Genomic DNA, 22,442 nt, shown 5'->3' on the forward strand with positions numbered 1-22,442 from the left:
TTTTTTCACACTTGTGTTTGCCTTTAGGGGATTGGCTGTAACACATTTTAGATTATCTACAAATTGTCGCAACTGGGAGGTTATTATTGGAAGTTTGAGTCCAATTTTTTTTCAAAACGTCATGAGATAGTTTGATTCATATCCGGTGTGGGCATTAAAGCATTGAGAGGACCTTTCCCTAGTACGACAGGACCGGAAATGACACACCTCTAGTATACCAGTTATCATGCCCATTGTAAATGTTGATAGCCAAATGCAGAGCAAATAACTGTTGAAAGCGTCCAAGTAGTACGCCCACCGATACTTAAAAATATTCATTTGGCCTTCAAAATTGTTACTTTTTAACAAGTTAGGAGCTACAATTGACTTATTTTCCAAGCTTAAAAAAAAGTTACCAAAATAGTTTATTTATTTATAAATAAAATAAATAAACACTATTGTTTCCTTACAAATCATGGATTTTAAGGGAAGAAAAGACGAAGAAAAGGCTTTGTATAGAGAGCAGTAGTCAAAGTAGGGCCCACTTTCACAGCCTTTTCTAATTAACCTTTTGACGATCTTCTTATGATGTCTCCCGCACCGCCACCTTCTTAACTGTCTAAACCACCCACTCAATTTTTAAATTTCGATCATAACCCTTAAATTAGGAATTTTTTTTTTTTAATATTTTTATTTTAGTATCTGATTTTTTTAATTCATAAGTCCACAAAAACAAAAAATAAAAAATTTAAAATTTTATACTACATAACATTTAAATTTATATATAACAAAACAATTATTAAAAAAAAAAAAAAGACTTATTTTCATATTTAAAATTAGAGTAAATGTGAGAAAATATTTATATTTATTATTGTGGTAAAAAATCAATACTCAAACTATATAGTACAATAAAAGAAGAAAACAAAGCTAAGTTTAGGGCATGACTCATGATTTTGATACCATGTTAGACGAACATGACTCTCCACGATGGTATAATATTGTCCCTTTGAGCATAAGCTCCCTAAAATGTCTCGTACCAATGGAGATAGTATTCCTTGATTATAAACTTATGATCATTCCCTGAATTAACGGACGTGACACGTGTCACAATCGCACTCTTGATGGCAGCGGACTTGCGATTGTGCAACACTCACTTTCCAACGACAAGTGAGCTAAGTCAATTCGTTCTTATATCGCCTACGGCTAAGCGACATATGCTCGAACCTCTTAACTCGATTTAAGAGAAGGTTTTAGAAAACGAGGGCAGAGAGAGATTTTTGAAAGAGAAATTTTAAAAGAAATATTATACAAAAGAGTAATAACAACCATACTGCTATAGCTAACATTCAAAAGTGGATTTGGATTTGGATTTGGAAGAGATGGAGGGAACACCGCAATTTGAGTCCATAATTGTCCCTCGAAATTCTCACTCTCTTGAGCTGAGCTGTTTTCCTCCTCCAAAATCAAATAAATTAACCATTCTATTCAATTTATCATTACCATAAATTTTTACTTTGATGAACTCCATGCCGTCGCTACCTCTTTCCGCCGTCTCCGGCCACCGGAATCTCACATTTCCATGGCTCCTACTCCTCCTACTACCGGCAACACTACTTTTACCTTCTCTCACTTTCGCCTCACCTTGCCGGACCTCCTGCGGCAACATTCCGATCAAATACCCCTTCGGAGTCGATGACGGCTGCGGAGCGCCTCAGTTCCGGCGCATGTTCAACTGCTCCACAGATCTCTTCTTCCTCACTCCCTCCGGCACTTACAAAGTCCAATCCATCGATTACGACAAGCAATCCATGGTGATCTACGATCCGGCCATGTCGACCTGCTCCATCCTTCAACCGCATCACGACTTCGTCATGACCGATATCCAATCGATCATCATGCCGCCAACGCCGGACACCGTGTTCGCTCTCCTCAATTGCTCGATCGATTCACCGATCCTCAACCACTACAAGTACCTCTGCTTCAATTTCTCTGGCCATTCCTGCGACGAACTCTACGGCGCCTGCAACGCCTTCCGAGTCTTCCATCTGTTGACGAACAGTTCACCTCCGTGCTGTTTCACTGGATACGATACTGTGAAGTTCATGAGTATGAACATTCTGGATTGCTCGCATTACACGACGGTGTTGAATGCGGAGAATCTGAAGGGCGTAGGGGCTCTGGATTGGGATTACGGGATGAAATTGAGCTTCTCCGTTCCGGATTTAGGATGCGATCGGTGTTCAAATTCGGGAGGAACTTGTGGATTTGATACTGAAACCGAAGGATTGTCGTGCCTCTGCTCCATTTCCTCTAATCATACCAGAGATTGCGGTAAGCCCTCCCCGCGTTGCGATGCGTTCCATTGCATATATATATATATATATATTTATTTATTTATTGACTCAATAACTACTTTTATAATATCTATTTTTCATTTAATTTTTTTTATCTTATACTTAAGTTGAAACACTAACTTAGGAAATAATCATAAATTTATAATTAAAGAATACTCTCTCTATTATTAAAGACTTTTTTGAGAACCATAAAACAAAGCATGAGAGCTTATGCCCAAATTGGACAATATCATACACGGTGGAGAGTCGTGTTCATCTAACAGAAATTAAAATGTCATATCCTATATTTCCCCATCTTTTAATTAAATTTAGTTTTTAAACTCTTGCACGTAAAATATTTTAGTTTATTATTATTATTATTATTTTGCTGACAATTTAACGATCATTTATTTATTTTTTATCTATTTTATTGGTGTTATTATTATTATTATTCCTGGCTAACAATTTAACCATAATTGATTTTTTTTTATACAAACAAATTTTTAAAAAATCACTATTTTAGTTTTTATTATCATTATTATTTGCTTAAACAATAAATATGTTTTAAAGAAAAGAAAAAAAAAACAACTCTTCCATTTAATAATATAAAAGTGATAATGATATTAAAAAGTTTTATTTGTGTGTTTTTTTTTTTCAGTTGGTGGAAATATTATGAGTGGAGGACCAAACGAAGCATCCTTAGTAATCATATTTATTTATTTATTAGGTATTATTCAGCTGGTTTTAAGCTATTATTGAACTCCCAAAAAAAGGTGTAAGTTATTAGGATTAAAATGTGGCACTATTTAATGATGATGAGTAATTAGTTTGTTATTATTTGGTTTTTTTTTGTTTAAAGTAAATTGTTAACATTTATTTATTTATTTATCTATCAACTTTTAAACTATTTTTAACTAATGGATGATTATTTATTTATTTATTTATTTTGGTAAATACTATAAAATTATGTTGACTTTATATTTAAAAATATTAACATTTTTTAAAATTATAAAATTTAAGGGAAAAAAACGATCCATTTCTACCTAAACATCCTTGTTTCAATTTACATCATAAACTTTCAATTTTATAAATTTAAACTCGAAGTGTTTCAATATTTTCTCGTCACATTTGGTTAAATTTACCTATTAATATTAATCAAAAGCAAGCAATAATATTTCAAAATTCACACATAGATAATGTGAAATTCAAGTTTGATTTATCAATTAAAAAAAAATTAAACAATTAAATAAATACCTCAAATTTCCCAAATCTAACAAAATATAATTTAATAAAATTGAAAGTTTTGGGCAAAAATAAAGTTGGCCCGTGTGATGCTTCAGGGTAGATTGTGATATCCCACGTTGATTGGGGAGGAGAACAAACCACCATTTATAAGTGCGTGGAAACCTTCCCCTAGCAAACGCGTTTTAAAGCGGACGCCCGAAAGGAAAAGTCCAAAGAGGACAATATCGGCTAGCAGTGGATCTGGGTTGTTACCGCCCATCTTAAGATAGGGGTAAATATTGATTATTACCAAAGTTAAAAGACTAAGATATAACGATCCATAACAAAACTTGAGTTATTTACAATTAAAGTGAACAAAAAAGGAGAGGAAAAGGAACCTTTGTTTCTTTCCTCTTTTTGCAATAAGTCAGTATTTTTGTTACAAATCCTAACAGCCTAAAAATGAGATTTACAAAATAATGTATACATACTGTTTAATCTGATGGCGGAATGGTTATTGATTAAGCCAAATTCTGCTCTTCCTTCTGGATTTCTTGGGAACTTCCATCTTCATTTGAGCCACTGGGTTCTTCATCATTAATCTGCTACAAATTGTCAAAATGAACTTCAGGGTTTTCCTCTTGTGAGAAATTTTATCTCTTAAATGAAACAGGCTTTCGATACCGATAAAATATGGTCTAACATGAGAATAGCTTAGCGGTTATGACATTTACTCCTCCGACCACAAAAAAAAAAAGATTGACCTTTGAACCCTCTGGAGACGTTAAGGGTTTTTGGAACTAAGCGAACCGAAGGTTCGAACTGGGGACCTCTAAGCCGGTATACAACAAAACAATACTACATACTGGAAGATCATTCATTACCTTATTCCTAGAATGGGCTCCTCTCTATATGTATGTGCTTTAGCCCTGACTGCCTAATTATTATTGACCATTGAAAGAGAAAGAGATTCGTCTTGCTAATGTGCTTGCTTATTGGATTGATGTAAGCCTGATAAGTGAGGTCTTAAAAACTTCATAGAATGAAATGACAATGAACGATCAGCTATTTCATTTGTGCTTGAAGCTAGTAGGCGACAAGAATCTATGGTTTCTATCCTTCAACTAATTCAAGTGATTCAGTCAAGGAAAAGTCAGATGCCTCTCCTACAGGCTTAAACATTGATTTTGTCTCGATGCGGTTCTCCCCAAGGGGATCCCAAGACCTTGCCAATGCGGCTGCCCCTTGGAGGCGAGGAAAACAACTTAGAGCATATTGAAAGAACAATCCTAAAGAATGGATCTATTCGCTCCCTATTTTTTGCTGGTTCCTTTTTTCATAGTTCAGTAAAGGAATGGAAAGAGCGGATAGAGAAAAAAGAAAATATATGGTAAGTGAGAATAGTTTGTAACAGAGGTTACCTTAAAAATGTGAAACTTTGTTACTAATCTCATATACTGATGGCGAGCCTCTGGAGAACGAGCCATGGACTTGACTCTGGATAGCGCCTTTTCAACATCAGCATATTTAAGCTGGCGCCCAATTCGTAGAAACTCATAGTCATCACTTTTCTCCACCTGTGAATGCGAGGAAGCAACTTCTCCAGTTGCCCCTTCGGCTTTGAACCCTCGCAGACCAACTCTTTTCCGCCTCCAGCGTAGAATTGCCTTTTCTACAATGCTAACTGTCCATATGACCTTTCTATACAGTTTACGAACTTGATATCCTCTCACATGAGCCTGAATGCAACATTTCAAGCATGAGTTAAGATCAAGATCTTAAGAAAGCAAATAGAATTGTATAACGTCGTAAAAAAGAAAACACAAAAAAGGTCGCCTTATGAGGGGGCAATCTCTCCCACGATAGCCTAATTTGCCATAATTTTCCTATTCTCCAACTTGTATTGAAACAGCCCAAATTCACCACGCTAGTAGATATTGTCCGCTTTGGCCTATTACGTATCGCTATCAGCCTCGTGGTTTTAAAACGCATCTGTTAGGAAGAAGTTTTCACACCCTTATAAGGAATGTTTCGTTCCCCCTCTCCAACCGATGTGGGATCTCACAATCCACCAATTTGGGGGCTAGCGTCCTTGTTGGCACACTGTCCGGTTTCTAACTCTGATACCATTTGTAATAACCCAAGTTCACTGCTAACAAATATTGTCCGCTTTGGTCGGTTACGTATCATCGTCAGTTTCACGGTTCTAAAACCCGTCTGTTAGAGAGAGGTTTTCACACCCTTATAAGGAATGCTTCGTTCCCCTCTCCAACCGATGTGGGATCTCACATGTATCCTCTACCAGGCAAACTATCTAAATAAATACAAATATGCCACTACTAATATTCCTAAAGTAAAACCTAGCAACGTAATAGACGAGCACAAGTACCTGGATTTTTACAATTCGGTTTCTTATCTTCAAAAACTCTTTTCTTCCCTTCCAGCCACGATAATTTTGTTGAATCCTCACAGCTGCAACGTGGAGATAATCCTCATAGTGAATTTTTTCAGCCTTGTTTAAAATTCCGAGAGCCACTAGGTCAACTGATTCTTCATGTATCATCTCCTTGTCACTTCCCATTAATTGTTTATGACGAAATGAACGAGCACGGAAAGCAGCATGAATTAAGGCAGCAGCGTGAACAGACTTCCTGACAGCAGCGAGAGAACCCTTGAGGGAAAGGAGTTCGTCTTCCGCCAACTGCGATGATACGACATCTGCAGTCTGAATAGTTTCATCAACGTTAACATTTTCTTTGACGTTGTCCTTAAGATTTTCACCATCAGTCAAAGAACGTAAATGAGCTATAAGATCAGCTTCAGCCAAATATCCAGCAATTCCCTTATGCCCTCGACTTGATGCCAAATCAGCAGCAGTTTGTCCTCCTGGAAATCCTGAAGTTGGATCATCCACGGCACCAGGAGAAACACCTAACCTAACCAGTGTAGCGACGGTTTCTTCCCTGGGGATCAGAGGACAAAATGACAGTAAGAAACATTGTTGAGAGATTATTCCAAGGTGTAAATAAAAAAAATGGAACTGAAATTTTTAAGCACAACTCCTGAACCTCCTAAAAGAGAACAAAGCATGTAACTAATACTTGAAAATCCAAGATGGGAAGCTAACCTCCCAAAGTAAGACGCCCAGTGAAGAGCTGTCCTTCCCTTCGAATCTCTGAAGTTCGGACTGACCCCAGAAGCGATTATCGGTCCTATGGTCCATGCATAGCCAAGTGCAGCTGCCAAATGTATGACGCCTAGGCCCTCTTCATCCAAAACATGCGTTCCCATAGTTCCTTCATGAACCTTGCATGCTAGCCACTCACAAAGTTTGTCCACCAGCAAAGTTTGGATCATAAAATCCCTAGGGTTCATTCCATCACTTATTAATGGAATAGAAATCCCTTCCATCATTCTCCATTTTGCAATATCACTTCTGGATGACTTCATCAAACCTATGATTTTGCATTTCTCACAGTTTTTAATAGAGCAATCCAACCACTTTTCCTCTAAACATAAATTCAACAGCCTTGTCAGACGCATTTGAAACCGTAATTCATCTTCTGATGCACACTTGATAGCATTAGGTACAGAGAGGGTTGGTAGCTTTTCACGAAACTCAAACTCTCTCACCTCACTGCAGGCTAGCCTATTACAGCATGTCACATAGAAGGGAATACGCCCTGGAGCATGCAGAGGAGTTTGGCATCGAAGTACACTGTTTGACAGAACTTCTGCAGAAACCTCAACTTCCCCAAACATGCATCCCCACTGCGTTTCTACAGGAAGTTTTTTGCTTCCCAAAAACGAGCCAACTATTAGGACCTTCATAAATCCGAAAAAAAAAAAAAAGTCAAACATCGAACACTCAGCCTTAATGAATCTAAGGGGAAAAAACATGTCATGCAACAGCCGGTACCTTTGTTACATTTCCAGAATATGCCCAATCTGGGGAAAAATCGGAAATACTGAATAACTGATCTTGGGAAAGTGAAGGCCCCAGTGAATCGATATCCAGCTGCATGTGATGCGATAAACTGGATACTTCCTTCTCATCATTTCCAGCATCCAGTGCACACCAGTAATTACCAGAGTCCAAAGTCATCAAAGAATCATCACAATCTCTTCCAATTTCCTTATCCATCCATCTGCCAAAACTGTCAAGTTTTTTGAGTTCTCCAAAACCTTCATGGTTCAAATCATATTTGGACGTCTTTTCTACCTGAACAAACGAGTCGTCTACCACCTGAGAATCAGTACACATACCAAATAGAGGAACTGTGATCAAACCGTGCTTCTTTTTCTGACACAAGAAATATAGCGTTGGGCACTTCAACAATATACAAATATTTTAGTAGAGAACCAATTAATCATATAACAGTAAGCAACTGCGAAAAGAGTACAACAAGTTTTCCCCATGGTAAATGCTATTAGATGACTTAGAATTGATTCACTCTGACAGCATCCAGATATCATGAAATCGTAACCTCGTCTTAAAATAAACTTAAACATAATAAAAAAGAAATAAGAAAGAAAATGTATGCGACTGTATGTGACTGTGTGTTAGTAGGCAAAGAGTGTACCACATCAATGCAGGTTCACATGTTCTGTTATGGAGATATAATGATATAATCAAGTAATTTCACAGATCCAAATCGCAAAAAAATGTATCCACCAAAAACTGCAATCAACAAACCTGAACAATTCTCTGAGAAACTGCTTTTGCGGCAGGTACTTCTTCATCAGCAATCAAGCCATGCCCACTATTTACCATATTTTTTACTAAGCCACTAGAAGCCAATCTAGCATCTATTAACTTATGTGTAATTGAATCAGTTATGGCAGATTGAATAATCACGATTTCTTGTCCACATAAATCAGACGATCCTGCACCATCTCACCCAAAAACGAAAAATAAACCAATAAGACAAACACGACGTAAACCCAAAAATGGCCGTTTGAACTCCCTAGCATAAAACATAACTATAAAGTAACAAACAATTGAAAATACAAAGTTCCAAAAGGAATTGATGAAGTCTCATTCATATTTAGCAATAAAGGGGTCTTTTTTTTTTCTTTTTTTTTTTTTTTCTTTTCAGAATATCTCTTCATGGGGATTATGACCACTTCGAGGGAGTACAGATTTGCTTTAAACAATAAGGTATGCTGAAGGAGGAAGTTTGAGCGGAAAATTTAATAATAAAAATAAGTAAGGGTCCATTTGTTTCATGGGTTTTGATATGGATTTTCAAACAGACATTTAATGTCCTTGTTTGTTTAACATGGTATTATTGCCTGAGGAAAAGCATAGCTTGATCAGAAGTTTTCAGCAGATTAACCCAAAGATAACAAGAGAAAGAACAACAAAGAAATAAATGGTCAAGTTTCTTTCCCTTTCTTGCACAGTGGCACCAATTAAAGAAGGAAAATCCCATTAAACACTGCAATTATAAAGAATGGTTCTCAGAAAGCTCAGACAACGGTAAAGATGAAGTTTTCAAGAAACTTCAAATTTCTTGGGCCAGAATTTTAATAAGCTTAGTCCTCTGATTCAAATATTCAAAATAAATAAATAAATAAATAGCCATAGATATATGATTTCTTTTATATAGCCTGGTAATGCGGGCCCCACTGGGGCACCTGCGGACCAGACAGATTAAGTCTTCTTTCTGGAACAATAGAGTGATAAACTTTTCTTGAGAGTTGAAGAACGAAATACAGTACTTTAGTCTTACCTGAAACATCACCTGCAGGCAAAGATGCAGGCAGCATGCTGGATTTAAACACATGATGAACATCAGAAGAGATTCCAGAGTCATTCCTAGCACTAGAATCCACACCCCCATTTTCTGAACGCACTGTTTGCATAGGACTTAATGGACTTGAAGTATGAACTGAGCCAACAAGTGAAGTTTCCTGCATAAAGATGGGTGTTGAACCACCTTGACAACCTTCAGCCAATGACCCTGGATCAACTGAAACTCGAGATATGCCAGACCTGTAACCCTACATTCCACCAAGAGTTAAATAGACAACACCCAAAAAGAAGGGGAAAAAAAGGAGCATGGAAATTAAAAAGCCTATGCACTGTCAAGAAGAGTAAAAATTACAACTGTAGAGTTTAATAAGCTCATCTAGTCCATTATTATTATTATTATCAGTATTTTTGGTAAGAAACCGTCATTTCATTAAATATATATATATGTATGTATACCAGAGCACTCATATTTCACTCAGAAAATAAAAAAATAAAAAGTTTCATGGTTCAATGCCGTTAGAAGCACATTATGGAAAATGTGACCAGAGAGTAGAAGAGTTTTTTAAGGAGATGAAGCTGGAAGTTCTCTGCTAACTATCTAAGTTCTATTTATCAATCTATATAAGTTTTCAATTAGTTACTAATGTTTCCTGCCTAGTAGTCCATAGGGGCTTCAATGCTCATTCTTTAGAATGTCTGCTTCCTTACTCTAATCGCTGCTTTACTTTTATTACTTTTAACTTAATCAATAAAATAAAAAGGAAATTGGGGATTTAAAAGAATAATTTGGAATAAATGAAACAGTTATAAACTAGGGATCAACCTATTCAGCCCATTGCCCTCTAAGGTTGATAACTCAACCAGACTTCCGCTATATGAATCTTAGGACACAGCAGGTTTCAGTCTAACAATACGCAGCTCAATTGCATTTCAAAATAAGCAGAAGGTAAATTAGTACAGGTCAGAAAATGAGCACCATCATAAGGCTCAAGAGTCACAAGTTATTCAAAACCCTTAAAAAATACAGAGAAGTGCAAAGGGGTGGGAAAAATTAGACTAACATAATACCTCATTTACTTCTCTGTAATGCACAAGGACAATATGCTCTAATTGCCTGAAAACAGTAAAAGGTGAATGATAAAGAAGACAAAAAAGATGTGACTGAGTGTTATTAATTCATTAAAAATAAAAATTTCTTCAACAGGACCTCAAATATGCGAAGGAAAATCTATACGTATGAATAAGTCCTCCTAACCTAATGAAATAGCTCTACCATAATCCAAAATCTAAAATTAATGAATACCAGGAAAGAGAGATGGAGAGACAGAAAAACTCACTCATCCAGCATCCAATAACTTCTTCGCTGGAAGTTGTCATTGTCCTCACCATGTGCATAGTAACAATGCAGAACATCCACACTTCCACTCTACAAACACGGAAAGAATTAATTCACAAAATGAAACATTTTAAGCAACTTCTGTCCGCAGGGAGGAAGGGGAGGGGGTGGAAGATGTACACTAAGAACCTATTATGCACCATATTTAATGTACTGAAATGACCAAACACCTGTGCAAAATGACTGCAGCAACTAGCACGAAAAGAAAAACTGTAAAACCAAGAGGGAAAATGACTTTCAGATGACCTGGACTCATCTTTATGATAGAAAATGCAACATCTAACAAAAAAAATATCACGATTGAAGCCAAATCCACACATTTTGATGCTGGTACTTGTTCCTTCATAACATTTTTGTTTGTTGTTTATCCATGGTTTTGGGTATTTGGTTTGAAAGAAATAAGAGGCTTTTCACAAATAAAAGTGTTCCTTGGGAAGAAAGCTTGCTTTTTATAAAGACTTCTGCGGCTTCTTGGAGTGCTATCATAAAGCTTTTTGCAATCAGATTCCTTCTTGTTGGGAAACTTTCTCGTTGTATGTAATTCTTAATTTTGGTTTTGGGTTTTAGAAGTACTTTTTAATTTTAGTTTTGGAGTGCTTCGAATTCAGTTTTTCAATGATGAATCAGAAGTTCTCATTTCTTGTAAAAACAAAAACAACAACAACAACAATAATAATACTGATTTGTTAAAAGTACAAATCGATTTGCGTTCACCTTCCCATAATATTTTGGGGACACTTACAACACAATACAGGAGTATTGACACGGGTATATGGAAATCAATCTAACGTTCATGACCTGAAAAATCAACGTGTTCAAGTGCCCCCCATCACTCATGACCATAGGGGAAAAAGTTAACTTACAACCATCAGATTGAACAGCACACCTTCAACTTTTCATGGGCTTCTTTGACAGTTTTCCCATCTTTCTTCTTCCTCCATTTATGACCATCTTTACGAAAATATCTAAGTGCTTTCCGATCAAAAAGGAACAAGGATCCAGCTGTAAGTGAATAGTATTAAGTTACTTTGTGCGCGGGCAGAAAGCAGCATCTCATCTAAACAATATTTGAGCAAGCAGCATTGGAGTAAACACAATCCTTATGAGAAACGTTTCACAAAATAAACAAAAGGCAAGGAGATTAACAAAATGACACCGATTGAGCTACTGGCCTTGACTAACATGGTGGATGGCATTTTCACATGGTTCAACAGTGTTCCTACTTATTCAAAAGTCCAGCAAAAAAAAAGAAAGAAAAACATTCAGATCAGGAAGCTTTTAGATTGCCTAACTCCTTCACCTTAAAAATCTATTCCCCCTAAAACGTTAAGAAACGTTGTTTACTCCTTATGTAAACATTCAAAATCTTTTTATTTTCCCTTTTTTCCAGACAAATAAATTATGGTAATCGTGTTTAAACTCTTTTTTATTTTTCTTAAAGAAGAAACATGTATTTCACCAAATGGAGTTAAAACTCTAAATCACTTAAAAGAACTTCAGACCAAGCATAGCAACACATAATCAGATTGCAACAACTTGAAAAAAAAAATACTAAAAAAAATTGAAGCACAACAGAAGTGAATCAGTATTATACAAAAGTAATCTGCCTATATCAAAATGCAGATTTTGATAGATCAAAGTAGTAACCTGGAGGCTGAACTGGAGGATCCGGTGCTAATTGAAACTTTTGGTAATTTCGAAGAATTTCACATATTTCAGCTGGCCGAAGCCACCTATTTTGTGCTTCTTGTAGTATTTGTACTAGATCTGCCAAAAGTTTAAAATAGGGACAGATGTTCAAAACTAAAAAATTAAAATGTCCTTGGCACAGTCAAAGGAAGATAAAATTACTATTTTTTCTAATAAGAACACAAAAATTCCAAGCATCTGCAGACGTTTTGACTCAGTAAGTTTCATTGTTCTAATTGGATTTCTATTCATGAAGCCTTTTGTATTTATACTTTCTTCATAATTAACAACAATTCAAGAGGTTTCTTCTCAACAAACTCCAACAAAGAGTACTAGATTACGAACATAACTCCTCGCTACTCAAAATACGAAAATACATACAGAATGTCGAACTCTCGTCGTCAACAGAAAGAAAGATCAAAGTGGCAATAAATTTTAAAATACAAAAGGTCACTCAATTGTTTAAGGAACTTTAAACGAAATGCCCAAATCCCTCACATTTTGATTAAAAGAATTACAGAGACTAAGAAAGAAATGCATGCAGCAAATAATCAAAACAAAATGGCAGTAAGACCAACACAACGCAGAAAATTCAGAAATCAACAGTGAAAGATCATTATCAAGAAGCTGGGATCACCCATATAACAACGAGAATGAAGCGAAGACGTCGCCTAAATGATGAGCTGCTCTCAGACATTGAAAACACAGCTTCTCAAACACGTTTTGATTAAAAATACTCGGAAAGATAAGCATGCAGCAAACAATCAAACACAATGCAGAAAATTCAGATGTCAAACAAATAGATAAACAGTAAAAGATTATGAATCAACAAGAAGCTGGCATCGCGAATATAACAACAAGAACGAAGCGAAAACCGTACCTAAATGCTGAATGGGAACATATCTCCTGCTCTCAGCCATATAACGCACAACTTCTCATCAGCATCAATCAACAGTTGGAATCAAAATTTCCGAAGACGAACCTGCACAGAAAAATGAAAAAAAAAACAAGAACCACAACCACAAAGACTGAGATATTAATAGAATGCATGAAAAAAGGTGGTGAAGGAAGAAGGGAAGGAGGTTTGACCCTAAGAAGCGCAATGGTTCTGCGATGGGATTGAGCTGGATAGCAAGGGAAGGAGGCGGAATGGGAGAAAAACGAAAATGAAGAAGAAGAAGAAGAAGGAGAAAGATGGGATGCGTGAAAGAGACGGTGAATTGCAGTCAACGAGTCTGTTATTTGCATTCACACGAAGAGAATGGGTTGTCGAAAATTGGAATTTTCGATTCAGGTGGAATTTGGGACGATCGAGATCATACAAAGAAAACGTTCCACTTCTTAACGACAATTTTATCATTTTTTTTTTTTTTTTTTGGTAAAATTTCTCCTTAGAAATTAAATTATTGAATTCATCTCTAGACTCTCAAATCTCAATTTCATAAGATTAAAATTTTAAATTTTATAAATATTAAAATTTCTACTTACCCCTCAAATTTCATAAATTTCATTTTTTTTTATCATATCATAGAGATAATTTTGTTAGATAATATTTAGAATAAGAACCGTGTTCCAAGATTAAAATTAGACATTTATCAAATTCATGACTAAATTACAAATAATTGAATTTATGGCTAATTTAACTTGACACTTATCCTAAATTAAAATTGAAAAAAAAAAATTCAAATAATGACATATTTTTTAACAAGGGCATTTGAACTTGACTTTGCCAAAATGGGTTTATTATTATTATTATTATGTATATTTTAATATCAAATGCTAAGTCCTAAAAGTGGAGAAAAAAGTTAAATGGTTCTTCAAATTCTAAATTATTTCAGCCTTTTATATATATATATATTTTTTTAATCTCTTAACAAAATGGATGATTTAACTAATATTAGTAGTTTTATATATATAAAAAAAATGTATATCTTCATAAATAAGTACTCTCTAGGAAGAACGTGGATAAACTTCTTTAAAATCTAACCAAAATTTTTAAAACTAAAGAAAAAAATAGGTTTTAACTTTTTTTTTTTAATTTGACTAATTATTTAAATGACTGTATAACTTAAAATATTGTGATTAAAATATTATGAGAAAAAGATACAAATTTTTAAATAGGAGTTTAGATTTTTAATTTTTAAGTTTTTAATTTTTCAAAACTTGACTTAATTTTTTAAAACATTGATATAAAATAGACAACAATACAAAAAAAAAAAAAAAAAAAAAAAAAAAAAAAAAAAAAAAAAAAAAAAAAAAAAAAAANNAAAAAAAAAAAAAAAAAAAAAAAAAAAAAAAAAAAAAAAAAAAAAAACCATAAATGGAAGTATTGGTTATATGTTTGATTTAAATCAATTATTAAGGAGATATTGAGTTCATAAAAACTTGTTTTTATTTTCGAATTTTGTAAAAATTAAAGTGCTTCTTCAATAAATGTGAAAATTATACTTAAAAAATTGGGAAAAAAGAAGCACAAATTTAAAAACACATGAAACTAAAAAAATAAGCTATGAATAAACAAGACCCAAGTAATTTCATGAACTAGCAAGTAGATTCATGTGTAGCCAGCCACATTATGAACTCCAATTATCCAAAATTAATTAACTACCGCTCATATTACAAACCGTAAATTTAAGTACTAATACAAGTTAAATAGTCAATCGAGCGTACCTCAATTGATTAAGGCATATGACCTCAATCCAAATCTCACTTCCTACTTGTTAAAAAAAAGACTAACATAACTCAACTTATTAAAGCATCGAACTCAGTTCAAATTTATCTACCCACTTGTTAAAAATGACGAGTATAGCTCAATTGATTAAAGCATGTGACCTCGGTCTAAATCTATCTACTAGCAACGGATTAAAGCGTGACTTCAGTTTAAATCCATATACCCAAAAATCAAGTAAACACAATCCAAGATATAAATCTATGTGTTGTACTTTTGAAGTTAAATAGTCAATCAAGCATACCTCAATTGATTAAGGCATACGACCTCAATCCAAATCTCTCTTCCTACTTGTTAAAAAGACTAACATAACTCAATTGATTAAAGCATCAGACCTCAATTCAAATTTCTCTACCCACTTGTTAAAAATGACCAGCATAGCCCAACTGATTAAAGCATCGGACCTCAATTCAAATTTCTCTACCCACTTGTTAAAAATGACCAGCATAGCTCAACTGACTAAAGCACGTGACTTCAATCTAAATCTATCTACTAGCAACTGATTAAAGCACGTGACTTCAGTCTAAATCTATCTACTAGCAACTGATTAAAGCACGTGACCTCAGTTCAAATTCATCTACCCAAAAATCAAGTAAACACAATCCAAGATATAAATCCATGTGTCGTACTTTTCACACATCATGTGCATTGAACTCTATCTAAAATGTGATCAAATGAAATACAAAGTCGTGAGAATGTGAAGGTTGGCGTCAAAGATGAGCTATTGATCAAATGCAGTAAGAAAAGTGATGCCTCAATTACTATCATGTTAACAGAACGAAAATACTGCAACAAACTCCTACATTTTAGTTAAAAGGAAAACACTGGCCTTTTATCAGGTCCTCCCCTCACTCAACAGCAAGATCCTGCTTTTGGTCCGGCTTCAAAGAACTATCCTGAAAGTTCGAAGAAGAAAGTCGAATCCAAACGATCACAGCTAAAACGAAAACTAACCTCAAAGACAAAAATTTATGCATACTCCAACAGTAGTGGGGGGAGAGTGTTCTTTTCTAGCTTTATTAGAAACAGCCGACTGAAAGGGGAATGCTAACCTTAGTACAGATGTATATATAGTGGACATCAGGATTCTGCCCGAGCACGGTATCGAGTACCCTTACGTCGTTATCACATGGAACAGGTTTCAACAGGTCCCATTTTGGAGGGTCAGTTCTTTTCTCTGAAATAAGTTTCTCTGCAAGATGTCAATAAGAGATGAGGATGACATCAGAGGAAACTATTACAGGTGTTTGTAAAGCGATTGAAGTCTTTCTTTCTCTCTAAGCATCTGCTAAGGAGGGAAAAGAACTGATGCTTCCACAAGGTCTACATAGTTTATAATTTTTTTTTTTTAAATATGGAACAAATAGATCACGTATCATAATAAGTTTGAATGCCTAAAAAATTTAGGTATAAATATTTTGACCATAAAACCTCCTGCAAAAAGTAAGGACATTGTGTGGAACGGAAACAACACAAGGGGCATAGGCTCCGAATATGCCCGTGCAGCTGTCGTTGAACTCCAAAATGAAATAAATAGACTAAAAATGCAGATTGTAGTGACTTAAAAGCACTAAATAACTTAAATTTAGTTTTGACCGAACCTATGACATGAAGCTTTATCAATGAGAAAGTACGTCTCAGTAGACTTAGTCGATACGAGGGAGCTCCATATGTAACCTGCAGATTCGAAGCAAAACACAATGATTAATCCTTGCATATAACATTAACAAACAAATTCAAGGAAACAGGGAAGAGTAATAACTACAGAATTTACCAAAATATAAACTCCATTCTCCTTGAGGACCCTATATTTTGTCATCAACTGCTTCAATATGTAGTGAACAGATCAAGAAAGAAAATTTATACATAAAAATGAAGAACTGAAAAGATAATCATATAGTCCATTGTTGCGGTTTACCTCCAAACTTCATCAAGCATCTTAGTTGCATTTTGTCGCGAATTATTTCCGCACTAAAATTAAAAGTTACCCATAAGATATTAACGTAGAAAAGATAAACATATTAAATCGCTCGACACTCACCAATAGAGAGTCTAGGGTCCCTGGAAACATCACATAGAAACAATCAAAATGTTGAGGAGAGAAAATTGGAAAACAACACACTCATGTGCACACACAAAAGAAAAGCAAGACAACAATGTACGGATCATATACATGGAGTACTACACCTTTGTCAAGAACAGTGTCGAAAGAACATGTTTCAAATGCACTCATATCACGAACATCCATTTTCACATCTGTTTGATTAAAATGAACATAAAGGAATACTTCAATCGCGAATTAAATTTCAAAATTTACATCATATACTGTACAATTCAGTATAAAATGATATATAGATAATATAATTCAACATCATAGAAAAACAGAATGTAGTTCGAATATTTCTTTGTAGGGGAGTACAGAGGGAAAGAACTCGGGGGATTTGGCTCACAAATTAAGTTCGTATAGCTTGAGTATATGAATCAAACTTACGTAAACTCACACACCAAACGCTGAAGTATACAAGTAAAGAATAAATTACCGCAGCTCGTTCTTCTCCACAATCTAGATACAAACTAGGTCTCCTAATTCCAAACTACGCTAACCAGGCTCCATAAAACCATAAGCCAAATATCCCCTCTCAAGAACGATAAAACGGAGATTAAACAAAAATGAAGCAAGAAACGTACATTTCAGCTGCGGACGATTACAATACTTCTTCTGCATTGCTTCGATCACAACAGAGGATATATCAACATTGATCACATCCTCATAGCCATCATCGACCATGCCTTCGCTAAATGCTGCAACAAAAACCACAAGTAATCCTAACAAACGCCTCTTTCATACAAAACATAGTCGAAAACTAACAGATCTGGTACAGAAGAATCAATCCAAAAAAGGCGGACATGAAGAAGGAGAAGGAGAATGAGAAGAAACCTGAGTTGCCGCATCCAACGGCGAGGATGCGATGATGGCGAGAGACATAGAGATTGATCAGTGGCGCTAAGGAGTGATACTTCTGGTACCAATCAAATGGGCCAGATTCGTTGGAATAGCGATTGTCCCAATACGAGGGCTCGCCGTAGGCCTGGGTAGAAGACTCCGACGCCATGATCGACGATTCTGCTCCTCACTCTGGCGTTTTCTCCTCTTTGAAAATTTGATTTGGGATTTTTCAAATCTGTTTATTCTGTTGGCGTTGTTTTATACGCTCCAAATCTTGGAAGGTACTGGAATGAGAGTAGTTTTCTTGCAGAAGGTTTGTCTTAGCTTCGAACTAAAGCCCAGGGGTGTTTCTGTCATTTAACAACCAATCCTATCTCAAATGTTCTTTCAATATGAGCAGGAAATTAACCATGATTCGCACAATTACCTTTTTGCCCCTACTTCCATACACAAACAAAAATATTGTAATATTTTGAATTCCTTTTTTTATAGTCATTTTAGACTTTCAGATTTAAAAAATAATTTTATTAAAGGGTTTGATTCATATTTAACCATAGTTAGTCGATAATGAAATTATTTAATATTTAATAATATTTGTACCTTGTTCCAGCACCGTCATCATCTTCTATAGCCATTGTTTCCCGCACATTCAAAACGAAGGAGAATATTCTCTTCATTCCAAATACGAGGGTCATGTGTCGTTTAAAAAATGGTCTAATGTGAATTGGTGTCTCTTTCTTTTTTACCGTATATGTTTTTATCCATCTCCATCGTCCTCGTGATTTCATTTTCGACTTTCACATTGCTTCAACCCTTCATCATCAATAGCCAAAAGAATCGCATCATTGAACGATCTCCAACAGTCTTGGTGCGAGCCAATCGTCATGGTTTTTCACTTAATATTCCTTCAAACGATTCCAATGAAGAAGCTCACAAATCCTTGACTACAAGACTGAGCGGTTCTATTTCTCCGATGGTGTAGAAATTTTTTTCTTGGTACGAGCCATGTTAACAATATCGTAGAAGAATCAAAAGGTTATCAAAGAGGCGCGTAAATTATCGAATACGGACATATAAATAAATGAAAATCATTCAACAAAGTTAAAAAACCTGTGATTTTTTTTATGGCTTCAACATTTTCAAGTTAGCTACAAATTGTGAGTTAAATAACAACAATGGCACCCTAAGTTACGTTGGTCTTTCAAGCCCCAATTCTCACACAATAGTCATGTGAAAGCATCAACTCAAAAAACTAGGCATAAAATAACCCACCAGAAATGCAATATGAATAGAAGAAGGTATCTGTGCACTAAGAACAGCTCCAATTCATGTTGAATAATCTGAAGATGACAAACAACTTGACCTTCACAAAACCTGGAAAGAGTTTCAAGTCTGTTTGTTGATAAGTTTATAAGCAAAGATCTCAATATTTTCATATTTCCAGATTCCGACCCTGGAAAAATATTGAGAAATTTCCACGTTTTTCAATCTCGAAACCTGGATCATATTCAAAGACGAGCAATCTCGAAGGATTTAAGCAAAAGAGTGGATCATTCAACTTAATTCTCATCCATAATCCGTTTCTCCCATCAGCAAATTCATCTCAGTAAAACTCCATGATCCACTATTTTACAAAATTGTTCAAAACAAACCCACTGTGTAGTTTTCGTTTCGGATGGGGGCCGGGGCAGAGCGCCAATACTCAAAGGTTGATAAGAATTAAGAAATAAGACCTAAAAAACGAAACTGCTTGCCTGGTTGCTAACAATCTGGTTCTTGCAATTACATAATGCAGTTATTTCTTCTTTCTTCCACCCTTGCCTTTTGAAGGTCCTGCAGTTGATGATGATGCAGGCTCCTGCTTCTTTATCCTCCCAGGATGTCTAGGAACAAGTTCGGCTATACGAAGCATCAGTTGTTTTCCTGCAATGTAGCCACATACCTCATATGTAAAATTGTAATCATTAGGGTATTCCCATTGACAATAAGAACTCAAAAGGGGAATAAGATACTTTTAGGTTAAACTATGGGTTTTGTCCCAAGTTTCTAAACCCTAAAATGTGTAACAATTTTATGAACTTTTAACTTTGTGTTTAATAGATTCATGAATTTCAATTTTGCATCTAATAGGAATAAATTAATAGATCTATATGATATAAAATTAAGTTTCGTTTTGAATATGACCCTGAATTTTGAATTAAAAAATTAAGGACCTATTGTACACGAAATTGAAAGTTCAGAAACCTACTAGATACAAAATAGAAAGTTTAACAATCTATTAAAGTTCAAGACCTAATCGCGCAGCTTTTTTACCACTTTGGATTTGAAATGAGCTTCAAACAGAATTCTCAAATTGATTCTATGCTTCCTACAAGACATAGGTGTTTCAATCAAACTGGAGGGCAAGTTCTCATTTTCGCAAAGGTGTTGAATGAAAATAAGTATATGTTTGATTCATAGCTTATTATAGCTTTATTAATGAAAAACAGACAACTATTTCAATATTAATCGGAAACAGACAACTGCCTTTTCCCAAGGGATAAAACGGGTCCAAAGAGACAAGCATAAGCCTTACTGGAAGGAATAGCTGGATTTGACAGAGTTCCATCCTCCTTCTTCAGCAGAACCCGCACTCTCCCTCGTTGCATGAAATCACGAGGATAAGCTTTATCAATCTGCAGGAATGCTCTGAACATGAATTAACGTATTCTATCAATGATCATAGGCTCTTATAAACTCAACGCAGGATGCAGCTAACTTCAATCTAAACAAACAGCAGGGAGAACAAAAATTAATAGGAAGGGAAGATTTAATCAATGACAGATCATTGCCAGAAAACCTCAATAGCAAAGGGCAGTTTGAGATGACTGCAGCAATCACCAATCTCAGCACACGTTGGATTCTCACATGCTTTGCTAACACCGATACGTCTTCCTTCAGCTATTGTCTTCTTTGAATTAATATAGACGGGATACAAAACTACCCATCTCTTTATGTTGGGGATTTCTCCATCCATGTTCCAACCAGATTCCTATAATAGCATATAAAAAATTTCTATCATAATGCATATCCAATCAGTATAGGGCAAAACAAAATATATTCTTCAGACATTAGTACGAATGTTCCCTCGACAAGAAACTGTTCAACTCAATTCAGTTTTTGGTTATCTGACAGAAATATATTCTTCATACAGTCTCAAATTGGGACATTATGAATTGAAAACTTGAGTGAAATTTCCAACAATTTATAGAAAGGAAAGCTAGGACACCTTAATGTTCTACAATTTTAGGCCATTAATATAACCACCACCTCAAACAATAAAATTGAAAATTTAACACCACAGTATCCAATAATAACAACAAAGTTTTGTTAATCATTTTCCATATGCTATACATAAACATGTTCAAACAGTACATCTATGGAAAATAAAGGGGGAACAAAATATCGAGAAAATGCAACGTTGAGACAAAGGCAAGACAAAGTTGAAATAAACAAACCGTCCAATTCCCCCACATTTGCAAATACATTGCAAAGCATGATGAAAGAAAATCAACACTTCAAGTAAATTTATCAATAATCCATTTCATTCAATAAATTCTAGTTCCAAACAAGGATATTCTAAAATTTGCCGAAAGAAAATGAAGTGAAGTTTGAATTTGACTTTAAGTTCCTAATATTTGATTAAATTTGACCCGATTTTCTTTGTCTGATCCGCCGATTGAAGATTCATACTACTAAAGAAGTATAACAGTCTAGCAATCAGAAAGCACCTAATTGAACAGGATTTCAACTACTTAACAAATTCCTAGCTGGATAAAGCTCATTTATGTGATCATTGCAATCAAAATGACAAAAAAGTGAACAAATTCTTCATATGCTATGCCAATTACTGCCAATGAGCTTCAGTATAAGAAGAGAGAAACAATCCCAAAGAAGATGTAAACATCCTAAAACACAAGATCGTATGAAACAAGTTACAAATCCACTATACCAAGAATCAACTAAATACGATTACCAAATTGAGAAGCTAAAAGGAGATCTGATTTTCTGTTCCAGCCGAACCGCGACAATGGGCGAGATTGAGCGAAACAGGAAAAAAGAGAGAATCGGAAAATGGGGCGACGCCGAAGACAGAAGGGATTTTCTTTTTCACCACCGAAGAAAACCAAAGCTTCCGTGAAAATTTACAAAAATGCCACTAAAATTTTCTACGTGAAATTACAGAAATGCCACTACCTTGAGTATATATATATATTTTTTAAAATACTAAATTAATTACCTCTAAATTTTGCCATTTAATTAAAAAAAAATATTTTTTTTCTTCTAAAAATTTCAAAATTGTTATTAACCTTTAATAAATTATTTAAAAAAATACATATCCATAATTT

General features: G+C 34.9%; 4 protein-coding genes across 11 annotated transcripts; 1 reads left to right on the forward strand and 3 right to left on the reverse strand.

The window, feature by feature from the left end:
- Positions 1-1,363: 1,363 nt before the first annotated feature.
- Positions 1,364-3,124, forward strand: LOC111457809. Its single transcript, XM_023100207.1, has 2 exons — positions 1,364-2,310; positions 2,971-3,124. The coding sequence occupies exons 1-2, from the start codon at positions 1,497-1,499 to the stop codon at positions 3,069-3,071; spliced, it is 915 nt and encodes a 304-aa protein (XP_022955975.1). The 5' UTR covers positions 1,364-1,496; the 3' UTR covers positions 3,072-3,124.
- A 756-nt stretch (positions 3,125-3,880) lies between these two features.
- Positions 3,881-13,746, reverse strand: LOC111457554 (calmodulin-binding transcription activator 3-like). 8 transcript variants are annotated; one of them, XM_023099823.1, is made up of 13 exons: positions 13,469-13,746; positions 13,260-13,361; positions 12,338-12,457; positions 11,577-11,692; positions 10,632-10,720; positions 10,363-10,408; positions 9,284-9,542; positions 8,233-8,423; positions 7,456-7,839; positions 6,664-7,361; positions 5,926-6,499; positions 4,958-5,275; positions 3,881-4,141 (listed from the first exon to the last, which is right to left on the reverse strand). In XM_023099823.1, the coding sequence occupies exons 2-13, from the start codon at positions 13,297-13,299 to the stop codon at positions 4,058-4,060; spliced, it is 2,919 nt and encodes a 972-aa protein (XP_022955591.1). In that variant the 5' UTR covers positions 13,300-13,361; positions 13,469-13,746; the 3' UTR covers positions 3,881-4,057. The 8 variants fall into 8 exon arrangements, with proteins under 8 accessions (XP_022955591.1, XP_022955588.1, XP_022955593.1 ...); XM_023099820.1 differs by having other exon boundaries at positions 9,272-9,542; XM_023099825.1 differs by having other exon boundaries at positions 3,881-4,138; positions 7,456-7,782; positions 13,469-13,744.
- A 1,968-nt stretch (positions 13,747-15,714) lies between these two features.
- LOC111457556 (methyltransferase-like protein 13) lies at positions 15,715-18,365 on the reverse strand. Its single transcript, XM_023099828.1, has 9 exons — positions 18,046-18,365; positions 17,796-17,909; positions 17,295-17,363; positions 17,149-17,168; positions 17,026-17,078; positions 16,882-16,912; positions 16,709-16,784; positions 16,160-16,299; positions 15,715-16,003 (listed from the first exon to the last, which is right to left on the reverse strand). The coding sequence occupies exons 1-9, from the start codon at positions 18,218-18,220 to the stop codon at positions 15,956-15,958; spliced, it is 726 nt and encodes a 241-aa protein (XP_022955596.1). The 5' UTR covers positions 18,221-18,365; the 3' UTR covers positions 15,715-15,955.
- Positions 18,366-19,580: 1,215 nt separating this feature from the next.
- On the reverse strand, positions 19,581-22,197 carry LOC111457558 (signal recognition particle 19 kDa protein). Its single transcript, XM_023099835.1, has 4 exons — positions 22,070-22,197; positions 20,894-21,085; positions 20,630-20,729; positions 19,581-19,977 (listed from the first exon to the last, which is right to left on the reverse strand). Exons 2-4 carry the CDS (start codon positions 21,068-21,070, stop codon positions 19,850-19,852), a joined length of 405 nt encoding a protein of 134 aa, XP_022955603.1. The 5' UTR covers positions 21,071-21,085; positions 22,070-22,197; the 3' UTR covers positions 19,581-19,849.
- Positions 22,198-22,442: the final 245 nt, after the last annotated feature.

This window comes from Cucurbita moschata, unplaced genomic scaffold (genome assembly GCF_002738365.1).
Source record: "Cucurbita moschata cultivar Rifu unplaced genomic scaffold, Cmos_1.0 Cmo_Scf00020, whole genome shotgun sequence".
Classification (NCBI taxonomy): Eukaryota; Viridiplantae; Streptophyta; class Magnoliopsida; order Cucurbitales; family Cucurbitaceae; genus Cucurbita; species Cucurbita moschata.